Consider the following 19,773-nt stretch of genomic DNA (forward strand, 5'->3'; position numbering starts at 1 on the left):
TATTAAGGGTCAACTATTGGTGAAAGTGCGAGACAGACGGAGAGATAGAGAGAAGACGCGTTGCGATCAAACCCCCAATTTTACATCTCAATCTCAATTTCTCCAAATTCCAAAAATCTCGTTAAATCGTCCCCAATCCATCACTTCATATCTTTCAATTTTGGATTTAATTTAATTTTCGGATCTCACTTAAAAAGATTTCATTTATTTAACCTGATCGGCTAGGTTAGAATTAGGGTTTCCGTACAATTTAATTTTTTCCAAATTTAGGGTTTCCGTACATTTTATCAAAATTAGGATTAGTAATGGTGGGTTCTGAGGGTTTAATTTCACCTAGACAGCATGGAGTTACTAAACCGTTGTCTCTTGCTGGTCCTTCTGATTCTGATTTACTCAGAACTCAAAAATTAAATAAGGTTAGGGTTTCATATTTTATCCTTAAATTCACACAAGAGTTTTTTTTTTTGAAAAGCAAACGATTATATAACCCAATTCACACAAGAGTATATGTTATGTACATGTGTATTTGTATAGAATTATGTTTCTTATGATTCGGTCGGTTGTAATTTTCATATACTTTTTTGTTTTTATTGTAGTTTTTGGTAGATTCTGGACTTTATGAAAGTGAAGAAGAGGCAGCCAAGAGAGCCAAGGTTCTTGGACAAATTAAGAAGGTTTGTTTATGATTTTTATCGATATTATGATATGATGTAATTATTGCAATTCCGGTTAAACAGTTTGTTAATAGCACACTATATGAGTATGCATTGTAGGAAATACTGGATTAATGCATAGATGTTAATATGTCACACGTTAACTTGGGAGACGTTGGGATCATGAATAAGTCTTGGCCTTATGAAAAAACGCTTTTTGGTACTAATAGCAGCTAAACACATCACATCTCATCAGCAGGAGTACCAAAATGGTTAACCATTTGCCAACATTGCTCTTTATTATATATTATATATGATCTGTACATATAAGTACTATGTGGAGGAGAATTGATTGGCGAGATATGAAGTATCTTGATTATTTGTAACGTCTAATCAATGAATTTCAAAACGCCGAGGTTCATTTTGCATTGTCATGTGCTCATTGTTTCGTGCATTGATGATCATATAGTGGAATCTTTGAAAGAGTATTGGAACTTGATCTTTTAACCTCTTTTGATGATGGGTTGTAACACCTTTAGTTAGTTGTTTATGGTATTTTGGTTATACATCTAGAGTCCAGTGAGATTAATTATTAAAGCTCGTGATGCACTGAACATGATAAGTAACACACACTGATACAAATAATCTATGAAGTTGATGTAGAGGGTAGAGTATCTAGTTTTACATATTGCATAAGTAGTAATAATAAATAAATAAACTCTACCCTGCATTTCAAATTTTCAACATAAATATCGGTGACATATAATTATATATGTAGTTGAATTTAGTTAGCTTAAAGGTTATCAATTACACCTCTAATAAAAGGAAGTAGAGTGAAGATATGAAGTTGAGACCCTATTGTGACTTCATAACTCTTCTCTATTTGGTATGGTTTTTTTAAAAGATGTCTGTTTTACATGTTTGGTATTGATTATATTCTTTCTTTGTGCTTTTTCCTACAACTATCTTGTGGATCAGTAGGCATTTAAATATATTTTAATGGTTCATTTGAGATTACACGGTGCTGATGTGACTATGTTTTGCACGTTGATTTGGTATAGATTGTAATTGAATGGGTGAAGGAACTTACACGTCTTCGAGGGTACTCGGATCAGATGGTGGAGGATGCAAATGCTGTCATATTTACTTTTGGCTCTTATCGACTTGGGGTATGAAAGTATATCTGACTTTTGTTACGAAGCTTGTCGTTTGTTTGTTTTGTTTAATAGTAGTATGCCGAGTTTAAAGATGTAACCAAGACCTTATGTCTATTATCTTCATTTTATATTTATATTTTTATACATGTTTACTTATTTGTTTGTAGGTTCATGGTCCTGGGGCAGATATTGACACATTATGCGTTGGGCCATCCTATGTGAATCGAGATGTGTGTTTTAATATATATCTGTTTTGGGGGTTGCATATATACATATAAATTTTTAACATTACTATATCTTGTCTTTCAATGTTATAGGAAGACTTCTTCTTTGTTCTGCATGAAATGTTGACACAGATAGAGGAAGTTACCGAACTTCAACCAGTTCCAAGTGCTCATGTACCAGTTATGAAATTTAAGTTTGATGGGATATCTATTGATCTTCTTTATGCTAGCGTTTCTCGTTTAGTCGTTCCAGAAGTAAGTTGGTTCGGTTATGTATTCTGCATAAAATACATGTTATTAGAGTTGTTAATTTTGTCCCGTTTACTTTGGAACGTGTTAATTTGGGTTTTAATTATTTATATTGAATGGGTCAAATGGCTAAATTTCTAAAGAAACATATGAAAATGAAACCGGTCAAAATTGTTCGAAGTATTATGAACTTCTTATGGCCTCATTAAGTTGCTTATTCTAATTCTTAGGTTAGTTTCTTACTTTTTATCAAATTTAAATATTGAGGAACAAAGAATGGTGAGGGTGGGTGGGGTTCAGATTGGAACCCATTTTATCTGTTACCCGATCTGCTTATCTTCTGTGGTATTTAATAACAGTAAAAAACATTTTTTTGTTCAACAGCATTTATGCTTCATAAATTGTTGATGCGTAGGTATTGGTCTAGTTTATGATGTCTGAGGATGTTATACCTTTTCAATGAAATATACAGTGTTGATAGTGTTGATGGTCTCAAAAGAAACATATATCTTTGGTGCGCAAGTTCCATCTAAAACTTGGTATTTGTTGTCGTTTCTGTCTAGATACAACGCAAACTCTAACTGGTATATCTTGGTTCAACTCCTATGATCACATTTGTTTGTTGCATATAGTACTCGAGTTAGGGGTGATTGTTGGGGCAACAAGTATGAAATTTGAACCATATTTTAAGCCATGACCCAATTTGGATGTTGTTCAACAGGACTTGGACATTTCCGATGTTTCAGTGCTGTATAATGTTGACGAGCCAACAGTTCGTAGTCTTAATGGTTGCAGGGTTGCTGATCAAATTCTTAAGCACGTTCCAAATGTTGAGGTGACTTTTGGTTGTTTGCCATTGATTGATTTTTTTTTTACTTGTATCATTTGTTTTATATTCAATGTTTTATCTGTATCAATGAATTTATAGCATTTTCGAACAACTCTTCGTTGCATAAAGTTTTGGGCTAAAAGGCGCGGCGTCTATTCAAATGTAAGTCGGTTTTGCTAGCAGGTTTTTTACATTTTAACCTTTGAATTGTGATAAATGTGTAGGTGGTATTTGAGTGTGCTTTATGAAAGTGATTACGCAATAGGATTTAGTGTTTGGATGTGCTTTTGTTTTTCAAGGTTGTAATCAATCATTTAACCAAATTTTTGATTGCTTGGCAAGTTCTGATCATAAAAGATGTTATTTGGTAACATTGTTCAAAAATGAAATTACTTATGTTGAAATAGAAATAAAGGTCTTCAAAGTAGGTTAAAAGTTTAAATAAGTAACTGTGAAACTAACTATTAGACCCTTATATAGTAGATAATCAGAAGCAGATAACGGACATTCTAAACTCGTAACTGTGACTTTCTTTTCCCATATTCACAATTATTAGACTCATCACCATAATGCAAATTGATGGACACCTTTGATTCAAAAGTTTATATGATCTGCTCGGTTTTCTTGTCTATTTTCATCAGGTGACTGGTTTTCTTGGTGGCGTGAACTGGGCCATTCTTGTTGCACGGGTTTGTCAATTTTATCCAAATGCAGTTCCTAGTATGCTGGTCTCTCGATTTTTTAGGGTTTATACACAGTGGCGGTGGCCAAATCCGGTCATGCTTTGTGCTATTCAGGAAGATGAACTTGGCTTTACCATATGGGATCCTCGTAAGAATCCTAAGGACAAAACGCACCATATGCCGATTATAACGCCTGCCTACCCATGCATGAATTCTAGTTATAATGTCTCAACTAGCACACTTCGTGTTATGACAGAGCAATTTATATTTGGTAATCAGATATGTGAGGTAAGATACTGCCAATGCTCTGTATTTACTAGAGGTGGGAAGATGGGTGGGTTGGCTACCAGGTAAAACCTGTTTGGGTTGAAACAATTTATCTGTTCTGTAAGTGTTGAGATAACAGTTGTGCATCGATTTTCAAATATATTATTAATGTGTTATGTATTGTTAAAAAAAAACCGTGTTATGTATTGCACCAAAAACAGTAATATCACTCGAGTAATTTTGACCCATAAATAAAACGATGTAGGAGGTTTTATGCATTAAAAGTATACTTTGGGCTTTGAACCCGTTTGACGTCTCATTCAGCAAGAGCTACTTTTAAATATATATTTTTTTGATTTTTTAATTCAATTTAAATAAACACATACCTAAGTAAACGGTTACTGGTTCATGTTTTGTTGTCATTCTCAGGAGATAGAAATTAATAAAGCCCAGTGGCCTGCGCTTTTTGAGCCGTACCTGTTCTTCAAGAGCTACAAGAACTATTTGCAGGTTGACATAGTTGCTGCTGACCCAGATGATCTACGTACTTGGAAAGGATGGGTTGAGTCTCGTCTAAGGCAACTGACCTTGATGGTAAAATTCTTTTCATATTTGATATAATTTTACAAGTGAATCAATAACGTTCTAGCCTTTTTTCTTTTTTTATTTTATGTATTTTGATTTGACTATACAGATTGAGCGTGACACGCATGGTAAGCTGCAATGCCATCCTTATCCTCATGAATATGTTGATCCATCAAAGCAGTGTTCACACAGTGCTTTCTTTATGGGATTACAAAGAAAACAAGGTGAAATAGTTGAAGAAGGTCAACAATTCGATATCCGTGGTACTGTTGATGCGTTTAGGCATTCAGTCAATATGTATATGTGTTGGAGGCCCGGGATGGAGATCTACGTTTCTCATGTTCGGAGAAAGCAAATCCCGTTATACGTGTTTCCAGATGGATATAAACGGATCCGTGTTCCCAGGGTTGTGAATCAGCAACCTGCTCCTAATCCCGGTTCTGTCGATAGAAAGAGAAAAGATGGAAGTAATGTGGAGGTTGAGAGTCCTAAAAGAAGACAATCAATGAGCCCGAGTCCACAAAGGTGTGGTTCAGATTCACCCGACATATTTGTTAACGGGACCATGACAAGGGTGGAAGTTAGACCCAATGAGGAGTTGGGGTTAAAAAAATCGGGCCTTGTTTCAGAAACCAGTAGTCAGCAGTCTTTGCCGGGGAGTTCAAACGAGGCGGATTTTCAGTCGGCTCTGGATGAAGTATCGGGTGATAAAATACAGGTGTTTGAAGTTGAGGTTTCTGTTTTGATTTCAAAAATTATTCGTTATTCAAGATTTAAAATATGTTCAGTTAAAAAAATATATTCGCAGCATATGTGATGTCAAGAAGATGAGAACGGCTGTTTTTGAGTTCTCATTGAACAGGAAGCCTTTTATTCATTGGTTTTCGTTGAATCAAAAGTCAATTATTAAGCTTTGGAACGTAAGCTGGTATACTTGATCTAATACGTCCTTTCTTGGTTGTTTTTGTTTTATGAAGGCAAATGCTGAACTCGGGATGGTACTTACTTCCATGGGGGCAGTTGACTTAGAGCCAAACACGATTATGAGGCAAGTTTGTGAAATTTGTATTTGTATTTGTATTCTGTATTATAGCAACTTCATTAATGCTATCCCCAAGATGAGGGCATTTCAACCTCTTTATATGAAATCTAGTCAATTTTGGTTTTATGGTTTTACCCTATTATTCAATTGCATCCAGTTAGAAAGAAATATGGGTTGAATTCTGTTACGACTTGTACCTTTTTTCGTTTTACCCAAAAATGGCCAATTTTAGAATTTTTTTTTATTTTTATTTTTATTTTAATTTTATCTTAGATCAATTTTTATGAATCTGAACAAAGTACAAAAGAAGTGATGATGGGTCAGGCTGTTACCCATTTGGCATGTTTCAAAAAAATAGCGATGGCAATTTAAACTCATTTACTTTCTGCTGTGGGTTATTATGGGTTGAAGGCATGAAACTGATTGAAAGGTATCTTTAATTTCTAAGTGTATCTTCTAAGTTCTGAGGCATACGAGCCCTACTAAACTCCTTTATTATCAAAGAATCTAGTTTTTTCTTCTAATATTTACTTGACCATAGTTTACACGTATTTCATATAGTAAGTTAAAAAAACAAGCTGAATTGGCCAATTTCAATCAAAAATAAGTAAATGTTCTGTTTAACCCATCATGCGAATTACCCATTTCCCACCTATACGAATCTATACTGCTTTGCTGCAGACTGTTGTATACTGGTTTTTGCAACAGGTTAGGGGTGTGGACGACTGCTTGAGAGACGATTAGGGTGCTTTTCTACCTTAAAGATGATCAGAAGTCTGCAGTGGTGGTAAGTATTATGCTCTGTTTGCTGGTTTTCACTTGTTAATTTACCAGCCATGAACGTTTCTTGTGTTGCAAGCAAGCATCTGGAGTTCAAAGAGCTTTTAGGTTGCACAATTTCTCTATTTGAGATGGGGATGAAGGCGAGAGTTATGAGTCTGTTTCTGTTGTAAAGTTTCTTTGTGTGTGTGCGCGCGCTGCTAATGGCATTTATAGGAATGAGAGCAGTGGTTTCAACTAGCTTTGGTTGAAACCACTAGTTCTGTTGTTGATGTAAACCTCATTGGGTGTTAAACTAATGGGTAGCGATTTCGATTAGAGGTTAAGCATTGGTAGTAGTGGATGCTGTTTTTGTTCTTTCCCTATTTGGCATTGTAATGTTTGGAACGTTGGTTGTACTGAAATGACACGAACCTTCTTCACAATTTTGTTGGAATGCGTATTGATATTGGATCGTGCAAAATGAAAATGAAAAATTACCATCTAGAAATGTAATTGAGTTGGCCATATGATTGGGACATACCTCTTTACCTTAAAATGGATTCACTTAATTAATTAATACAATGTACCATTTATAATGGGTAAAGTACAACAAATTAAAGTTATATGCTCCTTGATTGAATATGCTGTCCAACTGACAATATGAAGCACGGTCATTCGACGACTTGGTGAAGAAGCTTGCTAGTATTGGAGTTTTTCAACGGCTTTGGGGAAGGAAGCTCCAACGGCGCTTCTGTTACTACCGGTCTTGCTCAATTGGTCTTAAAATAATTGTTCCCTTTTGAGTTTTGATATATATATTTTTTTAATTTTGCTTTTAAATATTTTTGTTTGTCTTAAAAAGGAAAAAAATAAACAGATTTGAAACCTACTCTATATAAAGTTATAATCATTATTAAAAGTATATCAAAACTAAATTTGAAAAATGTAAATTTTAAAGTGAAAAATGCGCTATATTGAAACGGAATATATATATATCATAATATAATTTATAATTTGGGTGTTGTGAATTGTGATGATGATTCTTTTCGCCTACGAGACCCTCAAAGACACTAATACAACAACAACACTCAATACCACATGTGTGATGTATGGAGGAGGTGAGATGTAGACAATCCTTCCACTATCTTTGAATAAAGAGAAGTTATTTCTCCACCTATAGTGATACACTCTAAAAAGTAGAGAAAATCCTTCCCCTCTCTCTTCGACGGATAAAGAGATTGCTTCCGAATGGACCTCCGGCCAATAAGTAGGAAATTTTTTTTATAAAAAATTAATATAAAATATAAAAAATAAAACACGAGACGCCATAAAAATGGTAAAATCAAATTTCTGTGAGTTTTAAATCCTGCACATTCAATCTAGGCTCTAAGAGGTTAATGTAAATAATATACCGAGCAATCATACTGCAATACATATTAAAATTAAATAAATCAATTTTTTTATTTGTTTTGCTTTTTTCTTACAAAATAATATTAGATTAAATATTTCTTGCAAGACAAGATTAGATAAAATATTTCTCGAACAAAAGGGAAATTGGATAAATACAAATTTTCGCGCTTTAAAATACGTTACTGAATTCTAAATCTTAATTTATACCTTATCTCTATCTTATCTGATGGATAAGATATAAATAAATAAAAACTTTAAAAAGTTACCATGTACAGTATTGAACTTGAATTTTCAATGCATATAAATATCACGAGTACTATAAATATTAATATTAATCAATCAATCAATATCCAATGTAAGGAAATTCTAATTTTAATACTATTACAATGTCTTATACGAGTATCTTGTTATAATAATTTATTTATTTATTATTTACTCCGTATTAATTAATAGTATTATATATTATTATATATTATATCATATATTATATTATAATTAATAATTAATAATACTAATAATTACGGAATATATTACTTGACGGTGATATAGTTGGGTAGGGCCCACGAAACAAACGAACAGCACTGAGATGCAAAGTGTCCTTTTGCCATGTGGATTTTTTTTTTTTTCTCTATCTATAAATATATCAATCAATATATCAAGGAGATGATTCTCACACACACTTTTTTGATCCTCACACACCTATTTTAACCTTTTACTCTTCTAATAATATAATAATACTGTGGTGTATAGAGAATCATCCCATATAAATAACATAATACGGAGTAATAATAATAATAATACTAAACATCCACCTGCCATCCAAAACCTCCATATTTTCTGGAACTCAAATTCATTCAACCCTCCCTCTCTCATTGTTTTCAGCTCCTCCCCCAATCTCAGGTTTCCTCTTTTTCATATCAATCCATCCATAATTTAGTTTTAATTTACGTTGCACTTTCAAATCACATTAACAATTTGTTGATTCATCATTCATTCGATCAATGGGAAAAGTAACGGTCGGAGTGGCGGTGGTCAGTGCCGCGGCCGTATGTGCAGCCGCGGCATTGGTTGTACGTCACCGTGTACGTAGTACGAAACGGTGTGTGAAAGCTGCTGATATATTGAAAGAATTAGAGGAAAATTGCGCAACGCCTTTATCGAAATTACGACAGGTTGCAGATGCGATGACGGTTGAGATGCATGCTGGACTTGCATCTGAAGGTGGAAGTAAACTTAAGATGCTCATTAGTTATGTTGATAATCTTCCTACAGGGTAAATTTATTTTTTATTTATTTCCTATTTTTTTATTTTATTGTATCTGTGTTTGATGTTACTCCGTATATATTTTGATTAATATTTGTTATGGTATTGTGGTACACTGTGTGACATGCTATTTTGTTTGTTTTTGTTGGATCTGAGATCAATTAATTTGATATGGTTCTATAGCCTTTTCCTTTGCGTATTACTGGAGGTGGAAATTTCAACCCATATTACTTATGGGTTAATTTTTGGATCATGTTTTATCTATATACAGGACAAATCGGTTAACAGGTCAAATAGGTTGTATTATGTCACCCAAAGTGTGTTTTTAGCGCATATATGTTTAAAATTCTAGTATTGATTTTGGGGTTATATCAGATGTTTAGGATAACTAATGTCTCGGGTCTCCTCAAACTGAACAACTCGCCTATTTTGCCACCTTTACATGCTACTAACTTATCGATAATGATGTCGTGTGTACAGTAATTGGTACTAATATTAGAATATGTGTTACATGGTTATATATTTTCTATATTATGTGCCTGAAGTATATATTCAGTATGAACTATGAAGTCCTTGGTATATATCTTGAGTAGTTGCTTTCAATATTTTTTAACTATATGGGTTGAATATAGTTTGTTTGTATGAAATTACTTATTTTTTTATTTTCTAATTTATTAGCGATGAGGAAGGAGTGTATTATGCGTTGGATCTAGGTGGAACAAATTTCCGTGTTTTGCGTGTGCAGCTGACTGGGCACTCTGGTATTGAATACCAAGAGTTTGAAGAAGTCTCCATTCCTCCTCAGTTAATGGTTGGAACTCCAGAAGTAAGTTTCTCTTTCTCTTAAGACTTGTGCATTACGTTCGTGGGTCAAAGTGGGTGCGGGTCAATAACAAGTTGAGTCTAGACTGCTGACCTTCTAACAGTTCTGTGTATCTTTCATATTTAACGCGTTAAATATGATAAGAGGAAATACATTTTTTGAAATAATAAGATAAATGATTTAGGAATATGTTCAATATGTGAATATATGTTAGACAATATTTGACCTAGCTAGCACCCGTTATTTATTTAAAACAACCCACTCATATTTATAAAAATGGATCGAGCTGATTAAATGGTTTAAAACCCACCTTTTTTTATTTACGCGGGTCGAACATACTAAATGGGTCAAAATTGCCCGTTTTCACTTAATGTACCGAACAGGCTAAATGGGTCACAATCCACCCGTGTTCATATAAATGGTTGAACGGGCTAAATATTTCAAAACTTTCCTTTTTTCATATAAATGGGTTGAGATTGCCGCCTCTTGCTTTCATATATGAGACTTACCACATACGCGATTTCTAATATTTGAATATTAGTTTTGCACAGGCACTTTTTGACTATATTGCAGCCGAGCTTGCTAAATTTGTAAATGATGAAGGGGAAAAGTTTGAGCTTGCTCCAGGCCGGCAAAGGGAATTAGGTTTCACCTTCTCGTTCCCCGTGATGCAATTGTCTATCGATTCAGGGACTCTTATTCGATGGACAAAAGGCTTCTCTATTGAGGAAATGGTAATTAAATACAGTAATCTAATCTAATTGCTTCAACTGCCTTATAACACATTTGAAACCATTCACAGTTCATGAATAATCTCAAGTTGGTGACATTTTGTTCTGAATCTATATTTTTGTTTTAAGGTCGGCAAAGACGTTGTTGCAGAATTACAAACAGCGATGAAACGACAAGGTGTTGATATGCGTGTTTCTGCGCTGGTAAGTTCATTTGGGAAAAAAGTTTCTTTTTTACTAATTGCAGTTGTTAGATGAACTTTTTACAAACTACATATATATTGTTGGATGTAGGTAAATGATACAGTTGGAACGCTAGCTGGGGGTAGATATGACGATCAAGATGTTGTGGTAGCGGTGATCTTGGGTACCGGAAGTAATGCAGCTTATGTGGAACGAGCTCAAGCTATACCCAAATGGCATGGCCCACACCCTAAATCGGGAGAGATGGTGAGCAAATTCTCACGACTTTGCAGTTCCTTTTATAATGTTACTATTTTTTAAGTAGTAAATAAAGAGAGTTAAATGGTGGGTTGCGTGTCAAAATGGGTATGGTCGAGTTTTGTTGATCCGAAACATTATACACGCAAAATGGTTTTCTTGTAAAACATGGATTGCACAACATTGTGTTCTTTCCATTGTAGTACATCCTTTAGGATACAGTGTTTTAGGTGGCTGTATTTTCTATAATGCCTATTGACTGATCGGCATTTTTTCAAGAACTAAAGTTTAGTCGTCAAATATGATGACAAAATGTTAATGATGTCAATAAGTATTTAGCTTTGTGCTTAAAATGGTTTAGTAGGTATTAAGTACCAAAAATACACTTACCCCCCATTTGACCTGTTTGCTATTAAGCTACTTTTTATCTGTTGATCGAATGGATATAAACTTAATCTGGAATCGATTCATTGGTAAGTGCATGGGTGAAAACCGCTACATCTATGAATTACAGAGGATGTAGTGAGGCATATCCGAAAGAAACATAACCTTGAGAACCTTACATAACAAAACGTATTTTTTATTTCGAGTATAGGTCATCAACATGGAATGGGGTAACTTCAGGTCCTCGCATCTTCCCTTAACCGAGTATGATAACGCTCTAGATGCTGAAAGCTTAAACCCAGGGGAACAGGTAACCATTTAACCATATACTATTTAATTTGTTCAAAATCCGTACGTATCGATTTCTTATCCGTACTTTTGCAGATATTTGAAAAAATGATTTCTGGCATGTATCTTGGAGAACTTCTTCGCAGAGTTCTATTTAGGATGGCTGATGAAGCGGCCCTTTTTGGTGAAACCATTCCTCCCAAACTAAAAACTCAATTCATTTTAAGGTATTATTCAAAGCCTTTTGATTGCTATAGGCTACGTGTTAACCATACGCAGGGGCGAAACTATTTAGGGGCAGGGTGGGGCGCCCCCGCCCAGTTGATTTGCAATTTTCAGTGTAAAAATTTTGGGTTTTTCGACTTTGCCCCATGTGGATTTTTTTTTTGCCACAAAACCTACATATTTTGCCCCAAAACCTTCAGGGTTTGCCCAAAATTCTCCAACTTTTGCCACAAAACCTTCAAATTTTGCTCAAAAATCTTCAAATTTTGTCCAAAAACCTCCATAATTTGCCCAAAAAAATTGCTACGGTTTTAAATTTTTTTTGCCCCCTGCAAAAAAAATCCTAATTCCGCCCGTACGTGACTATTTCAACCCATTTACTGCTTACAAATGGTTGGTTTAGCTTATTATTTCATATCTAACTCGTCAAATTAGTGAAACGCAGATCTATATGATAAAATAAAAAATTTACATTTTTTTGCGCATCCATCCTCCTAGTTTCATGTTAGAAGCTTATTTTCTTTGTGTTGTAAATTGCAGGACACCTGAAATGTCGGCAATGCATCACGACACATCTCCTGATCTCAAGGTGGTAGGGAACACATTAAAAGATGTATTGGAGGTACATTGTCTTTATACATAGTTTTAGTTATTAAATGGTGGAAAATGAATAGGGGGAAGTGCAACTCATGTCTAGGCTAAAACAAGTAATTTTCAGTTCAATCCATCTGACCTGACCTGTTAAAAATAACCCAATTCAACGTATTTAATAGAAGAATGAGATTAAACAAGTAACAAATTTGCTATATGTTTAGGATCTGAATCAACATATGTAAGAATTATAGAAAAAGTTGAGGTCATTGGCTTAACCCAACATGACCGTTACAACCCATCCTATCTTAATACTTATCTACTTCGACCCGTTTACTGACTCCATTTGTTTGTCAACACTAAATTATTCACTTAATTTGTAGATATCCGATACACCTTTGTCAACAAGAAAGATTGTGGTTGAGATATGCAATATCCTTGCCACAAGAGGGGCCCGCCTTGCTGCTGCCGGTAGTTTAGGTATCCTAAAGAAAACCGGAAAAGATACCATTAGAGACGGAGAGATCCCGAAAACGACCATTGCCATGGACGGAGGGTTATACGAACACTACACCGAATACAGAAACTGTCTTGAAAATAGTTTGCATGATTTGGTTGGAGACGAACTTGCAAAACACGTTAAACTTATACATTCAAACGATGGATCTGGCATTGGTGCCGCTCTTCTTGCTGCCTCTCACTCCCAGTATTTATAATAAGATCTCGGGTTTTTGAAGAAGGTTTACAAATTCATCGTTAAATACAATATTTTTTGGTTGATCCGGATGCCTACCTCGGCTCGATATAGTGATTGAGAATTGTTGTTAAAACTCCTTTAAATTTCCTATTTCTTGTAGTATATAGGTGAGAGAATGGTTTAATCCATGTTGAAGATATATGAAGCATTGCTGTTGCTATAAATTTTTATTACTGAAGCTCATTTATATGGCTAATAAAGTTTGAGAAGTTGAATACAATGTTTTATGTCCATCTTGTTCACGGGTAATGTTCATTCGTTCTCATGGCGTTTGGGCCAAATGCTAACTTGATAACATACTTACATGGTGTTTGGGCCTAGCTTTAAATTCGAATAAAAATATACTCCGTATAATTTTGGAAGTTTACCTTCAAATGTAACATTAAAAGACTTTAGATGTCTTGTTTCAAGTTTAGGGATCATTTATCGCACATTTTGGTGTGACCACAATGAGTTGAAAATAATTTAAACATGTACCTTTAAATAAAAAATATTTACTTTCTCCGACTAATTTAAATAAAACTTCGTCGACTTCTATATCTATATCTATATATATGATATCAAATAATATCATGTTATAAGCGTAGTATAACGTACGATTTACGAATAAATTGATACAACTATACAATTAAGTGGATTCATCGTATTTATCTTCTACAACAATGTTCTTTTATTTTTAAAAAAAGGACTAGCAAAGAGCTAGATAAGATGCAAGCTTATTAAGGGATTAAGAAGCCATAAGTTCCTACTAGAAGTTATTTTAGTTTTAGCCAAATTATAAAAACAACAATGCAATATAGACGTCCCTTATTAACAGAACTTTTCAGAACGTACATGCATCCAAACGAACATCTCATACACACAATCAAAGTCAAGCATGTCATGTTGACTCAAGAACCGATATGATTTTTTTTGGAACTGCAAAAAATATATTAACACACAACCACACCCTCCTAGCAAGGCACTAGGTGTAGTGACCCGAACTTTTCCATGTTTATATATATTAATTGAGATTGATATTTACATGATTAAATGTTTCCAACATGTTAAGCAATCAAAATTGTTAAGACTTGATTAATTGAAATATGTTTCATATAGACAATTGACCACCCAAGTTGACCGGCGATTCACGAACGTTAAAACTTGTAAAAACGACATGACGACATATATATGGATATACATATGGTTAACATGAGATTATAATAAGTAAGTATCTCCATAAATATATTAACAATGAGTTATATACATATAAACAAGACTACTAACTTAAGGATTTCGAAACGAGACATATATGTAACGATTATCATTGTAACGACATTTAAATGTATATATATCATATTAAGATATATTAATATATCATAATATCATGATAATATAATAATTTAACATCTCATTAGATATAATAAACAATGGGTTAACAACATTAATTGAGATCGTTAACTTAAAGGTTTCAAAACAACACTTACATGTAACGACTAATGATGACTTAACGACTCAGTTAAAATGTATATACATGTAGTGTATTTAGATGTATTAAAATACTTTTGGAAGACTTCAAGACATATATCAAAACACTCATACTTAACAAAAATGGTTACAGTTACTTTCCCATTCTTTTCTTTCATCAAGAATTCTAGTCGTATTTTTACCCGTATTATACACAGCTTCAAAACGTACTTACTATGGGTATATACCAATAGGAACTAGCATGAGATTCCACTCTTGATTATGTCATGTATGACTAATCAATTTTAACTTCTACCATGAGCTAGTCAACTAACTAGAACTCCTTTTAACCCCACTCAACACTCACCAATTACCACTCATCATTCACTCCATTTCACTTCCAATTCTCTTTCTAATTCTCTCTCAACACACCCACACTATTATGAACGTATTTTTCCAGTAGTTAATCATCATCTTCATCAAAAATCACTTCAAGAATCAAGCTATAATCATCATAGGAAGAACACTTCAAGAACACTCTAAAAATCCCTTCAAGTTTACTAATTTACTTCCAAGCTTTCTAATCCATTCCAAGTAATCATCTAAGATCAAGAAACCTTTGTTATATACAGTAGGTTATCTTTCTTATTCAAGGTAATATTTATATTCAAACTTTGATTCAATTTCTATAATTATAAACTATCTTAATTCGAGTAAAAATCTTACTTGAACTTGTTTTTTTGTCATGATCCTACTTCAAGAACTTTCAAGCCATCCAAGATCCTTTCAAGCTAGATCATTTCTTGTCACTTCCAGTAGGTTTACCTACTAAACTTGAGGTAGTAATGATGTTCATAACATCATTCGATTCATATATATAAAACTATCTTATTCGAAGGTTTAAACTCGTAATCACTAGAACATAGTTTAGTTAATTCTAAACTTGTTCGCAAACAAAAGTTAATCCTTCTAACTTGACTTTTAAAATTAACTAAACACATGTTCTATATCTATATGATATGCTAACTTAATGATTTAAAACCTGGAAACACGAAAAACACCGTAAAACCGGATTTACGCCGTCATAGTAACACTGCGGGCTGTTTTGGGTTAGTTAATTAAAAACTATGATAAACTTTGATTTAAAAGTTGTTATTCTGAGAAAATGATTTTTATTATGAACATGAAACTATATCCAAAAATTATGGTTAAACTCAAAGTGAAAGTATGTTTTCTAAAATGGTCATCTAGACGTCGTTCTTTCGACTGAAATGACTACCTTTACAAAAACGACTTGTAACTTATTTTTCCGACTATAAACCTATACTTTTCTGTTTAGATTCATAAAATAGAGTTCAATATGAAACCATAGCAATTTGATTCACTCGAAACGGATTTAAAATGAAGAAGTTATGGGTAAAACAAGATTGGATAATTTTTCTCATTTTAGCTACGTGAAAATTGGTAACAAATCTATTCCAACCATAACTTAATCAACTTGTATTGTATATTATGTAATCTTGAGATACCATAGACACGTATACAATGTTTCGACCTATCATGTCGACACATCTATATATATTTCGGAACAACCATAGACACTCTATATGTGAATGTTGGAGTTAGCTATACAGGGTTGAGGTTGATTCCAAAATATATATAGTTTGAGTTGTGATCAATACTGAGATACGTATACACTGGGTCGTGGATTGATTCAAGATAATATTTATCGATTTATTTCTGTACATCTAACTGTGGACAACTAGTTGTAGGTTACTAACGAGGACAGCTGACTTAATAAACTTAAAACATCAAAATATATTAAAAGTGTTGTAAATATATTTTTGAACATACTTTGATATATATGTATATATTGTTATAGGTTCGTGAATCAACCAGTGGCCAAGTCTTACTTCCCGACGAAGTAAAAATATGTGAAAGTGAGTTATAGTCCCACTTTTAAAATCTAATATTTTTGGGATGAGAATACATGCAGGTTTTATAAATGATTTACAAAATAGACACAAGTACGTGAAACTACATTCTATGGTTGAATTATCGAAATCGAATATGCCCCTTTTTATTAAGTCTGGTAATCTAAGAATTAGGGAACAGACACCCTAATTGACGCGAATCCTAAAGATAGATCTATTGGGCCTAACAAACCCCATCCAAAGTACCGGATGCTTTAGTACTTCGAAATTTATATCATATCCGAAGGGTGTCCCGGAATGATGGGGATATTCTTATATATGCATCTTGTTAATGTTGGTTACCAGGTGTTCACCATATGAATGATTTTTATCTCTATGTATGGGATGTGTATTGAAATATGAAATCTTGTGGTCTATGGTTACGATTTGATATATATAGGTTAAACCTATAACTCACCAACATTTTTGTTGACGTTTAAAGCATGTTTATTCTCAGGTGAATATTAAGAGCTTCCGCTGTTGCATACTAAAATAAGGACAAGATTTGGAGTCCAAGTTTGTATGATATTGTGTAAAAACTGCATTCAAGAAACTGATTTCGATGTAACATATTTGTATTGTAAACCATTATGTAATGGTCGTGTGTAAACAGGATATTTTAGATTATCATTATTTGATAATCTACGTAAAGCTTTTTAAACCTTTATTTATGAAATAAAGGTTATGGTTTGTTTTAAAAATGAATGCAGTCTTTGAAAAACGTCTCATATAGAGGTCAAAACCTCGCAACGAAATCAATTAATATGGAACGTTTTTAATCAATAAGAACGGGACATTTCAGTTGGTATCCGAGCGTTGGTCTTAGAGAACCAGAAAATTTGCATTAGTGTGTCTTATCGAGTTTGTTAGGATGCATTAGTGAGTCTGGACTTCGACCGTGTTTTCTTTAAAAATGATTGCTTAACATTTTTGTTGGAAACTATATATTTTTAACATATGAATATTATGTGATATATTAATCTCTAAACGTGTTTGATATTATGTGATAGATGTCTACCTCTAGAACAAGTCCCATTGACTCACCTAATAATAATGAAGAGTCAAATGTAAATTGGAATGATTCGTGGACTGATTCACAAGTTCCCGAAGAGGAACCGGAAGAAGAGTCGGAACCGGAAGAAGAATCGGAACCGGAAGAAGAATCGGAACCGGATGAAGAAATAGAACCGGTGGGGGAAATAATAAAACGGTTAAGTAAAAGAAAATCCTCAACCAACCGACCAAAGTTAATTATGGTCAATGGTGTTTCCGCCAAGGAAGCAAAATATTGGGAGGATTACCAATTCTCCGATGAATCGGATTCCGACGAGAATTCCGATAATGTTATAGAAATTACCCCAACTGAATTTAAAAAGGAAAAAGAAAATAATAAGGGAAAGGGCATAAAAATAGAGAAATCTAATTCCAACCCCGATGAACTTTATATGTATCGTCAACCCCCGAAGTCCTTAAGTTGTAACAATGACCCGGGAACCTCTAAACCACCAGGTTTTTCTAAACCAATGTGGAAAATAACAGCTAGTATTAGGGGAACATCATATATCCCTAGAAACTTGGCAAAACGAACCAAAACCGAAGAAGAAGAATCGAGCGAGTCGGAATAAGATAGTTGTATTCGTGTGGTGTAATATATGTAATATAGTGTTCTTATGCTTTATGATATATGTAAAAATTGCTTGTATTAATAAGTATTTTTTTATGAAACTAACTCTTGTCTATTTTACAGTTTAAAAACACAAAATGGATAGACAACCCAATATTTTAAGAGACCTACCCGGAGACATGATTGATGAAATCTTGTCTAGAGTCGGCCAGAATTCTTCGGCACAACTATTTAAGGCGAGATCAGTTTGTAAGACATTCGAAGAACGTTCCAAGAATGTCTTGGTTTATAAGAGACTTTCGTTTGAAAGATGGGGGATATCACATTGGGAAACCCATAAGTTACGATGTGTTTACTTTGACGCATATATTGCGGGGAACCCAAATGCTATTTTACGCAACGGGTTAAGAAATTATTTTGACTCAATATATCCGAATATTGGACTTCGTGATTTAGAAAAAGCGGCTAACATGCAACATAAAGAAGCATGTTATGCTTACGGATTAGTAATGTTCGCTTCTCACCAAAGTGAGAACAAGAACATCGGGCTACAACTATTAAACAAAACGTTTCCACAAGTGACGGAGTCGGTAATTGGGGTAAGAAATGAGGTTTTTAGATTATTACGAGACTGCTGGACATTACGTAACCCTCGTCCCTTTGATGACGTTACAACACGCTGTCTTATCAACGGCCATAACGGTTATGTTGCACAAGACCAAGGATGGGAAGTAGTCCTAGTAAAACCAGAATGCATGACTTGTTTCTGGACGTATGAATTACGTGTCTTTATTGCCTTTGCCGAACGACTTGTGTACTAGCTAGAATTGTCTTCACAACTATCTTGTATCAAAGTTATTGTGTGCTATATTTCATGCTTTATGTAAAATAAGCGGTATTGTAAGTTTGTAAAATATTGTATAAAAGTTTGAACGCAAAATATTATTACAATCAGTTTTTCATATAGAATTGTAGTAGTTGAATTGTATATTAGCTACTAAGTATGAACTTAACGGGTAGGTACTACCCGAATTTAAACTTATAAAACGCTAATATGAAGAAAAAGCTTTTATAAATGAGTTCATATTATGCTACGAAATACTATTAACTACTCTTAATATTCTGTATGATTAACTTGTTCCATTTAACTATTTTGAAGGAAATGGCACCGACTACTCGACACACCGTGAATATGAATGAAGAGGAATTCCGTACTTTTCTAGCTTCAAACATAGCCGCAGTACAGGCTGCGCTACATACCAACAATAACCTTGGATCTAGCAGTACAGGAAATCGTGTAGGATGCACCTACAAAGAATTCACTGCCTGCAAACCTTTGAAATTTGATGGAACCGAAGGACCGAT

At 33.8% G+C, this 19,773-nt stretch overlaps 2 protein-coding genes across 11 annotated transcripts; both read left to right on the forward strand.

The window, feature by feature from the left end:
- LOC139894694 (nuclear poly(A) polymerase 4-like) lies at positions 1 to 6,921 on the forward strand. 10 transcript variants are annotated; one of them, XR_011775169.1, is made up of 14 exons: positions 1 to 416; positions 597 to 674; positions 1,715 to 1,822; positions 1,978 to 2,040; positions 2,128 to 2,289; positions 3,005 to 3,118; positions 3,212 to 3,274; positions 3,754 to 4,083; positions 4,492 to 4,656; positions 4,757 to 5,374; positions 5,625 to 5,695; positions 5,963 to 6,119; positions 6,398 to 6,476; positions 6,549 to 6,921. XR_011775169.1 is itself a non-coding variant. In XM_071878106.1 (12 exons), exons 1-12 carry the CDS (start codon positions 306 to 308, stop codon positions 6,420 to 6,422), a joined length of 1,908 nt encoding a protein of 635 aa, XP_071734207.1. In that variant the 5' UTR covers positions 1 to 305; the 3' UTR covers positions 6,423 to 6,918. The 10 variants fall into 10 exon arrangements, 2 of the variants coding, with proteins under 2 accessions (XP_071734207.1, XP_071734209.1); XR_011775168.1 differs by having other exon boundaries at positions 6,398 to 6,920; XR_011775172.1 differs by lacking the exon at positions 5,963 to 6,119 and having other exon boundaries at positions 6,549 to 6,920.
- Positions 6,922 to 8,862: 1,941 nt separating this feature from the next.
- On the forward strand, positions 8,863 to 13,538 carry LOC139894184 (hexokinase-1-like). Its single transcript, XM_071877391.1, has 9 exons — positions 8,863 to 9,134; positions 9,804 to 9,951; positions 10,500 to 10,682; positions 10,809 to 10,883; positions 10,974 to 11,129; positions 11,716 to 11,814; positions 11,889 to 12,019; positions 12,558 to 12,639; positions 12,992 to 13,538. The coding sequence occupies exons 1-9, from the start codon at positions 8,863 to 8,865 to the stop codon at positions 13,322 to 13,324; spliced, it is 1,479 nt and encodes a 492-aa protein (XP_071733492.1). The 3' UTR covers positions 13,325 to 13,538.
- Positions 13,539 to 19,773: the final 6,235 nt, after the last annotated feature.

Source organism: Rutidosis leptorrhynchoides, chromosome 2 (assembly GCF_046630445.1).
Source record: "Rutidosis leptorrhynchoides isolate AG116_Rl617_1_P2 chromosome 2, CSIRO_AGI_Rlap_v1, whole genome shotgun sequence".
NCBI classification, from domain to species: Eukaryota; Viridiplantae; Streptophyta; class Magnoliopsida; order Asterales; family Asteraceae; genus Rutidosis; species Rutidosis leptorrhynchoides.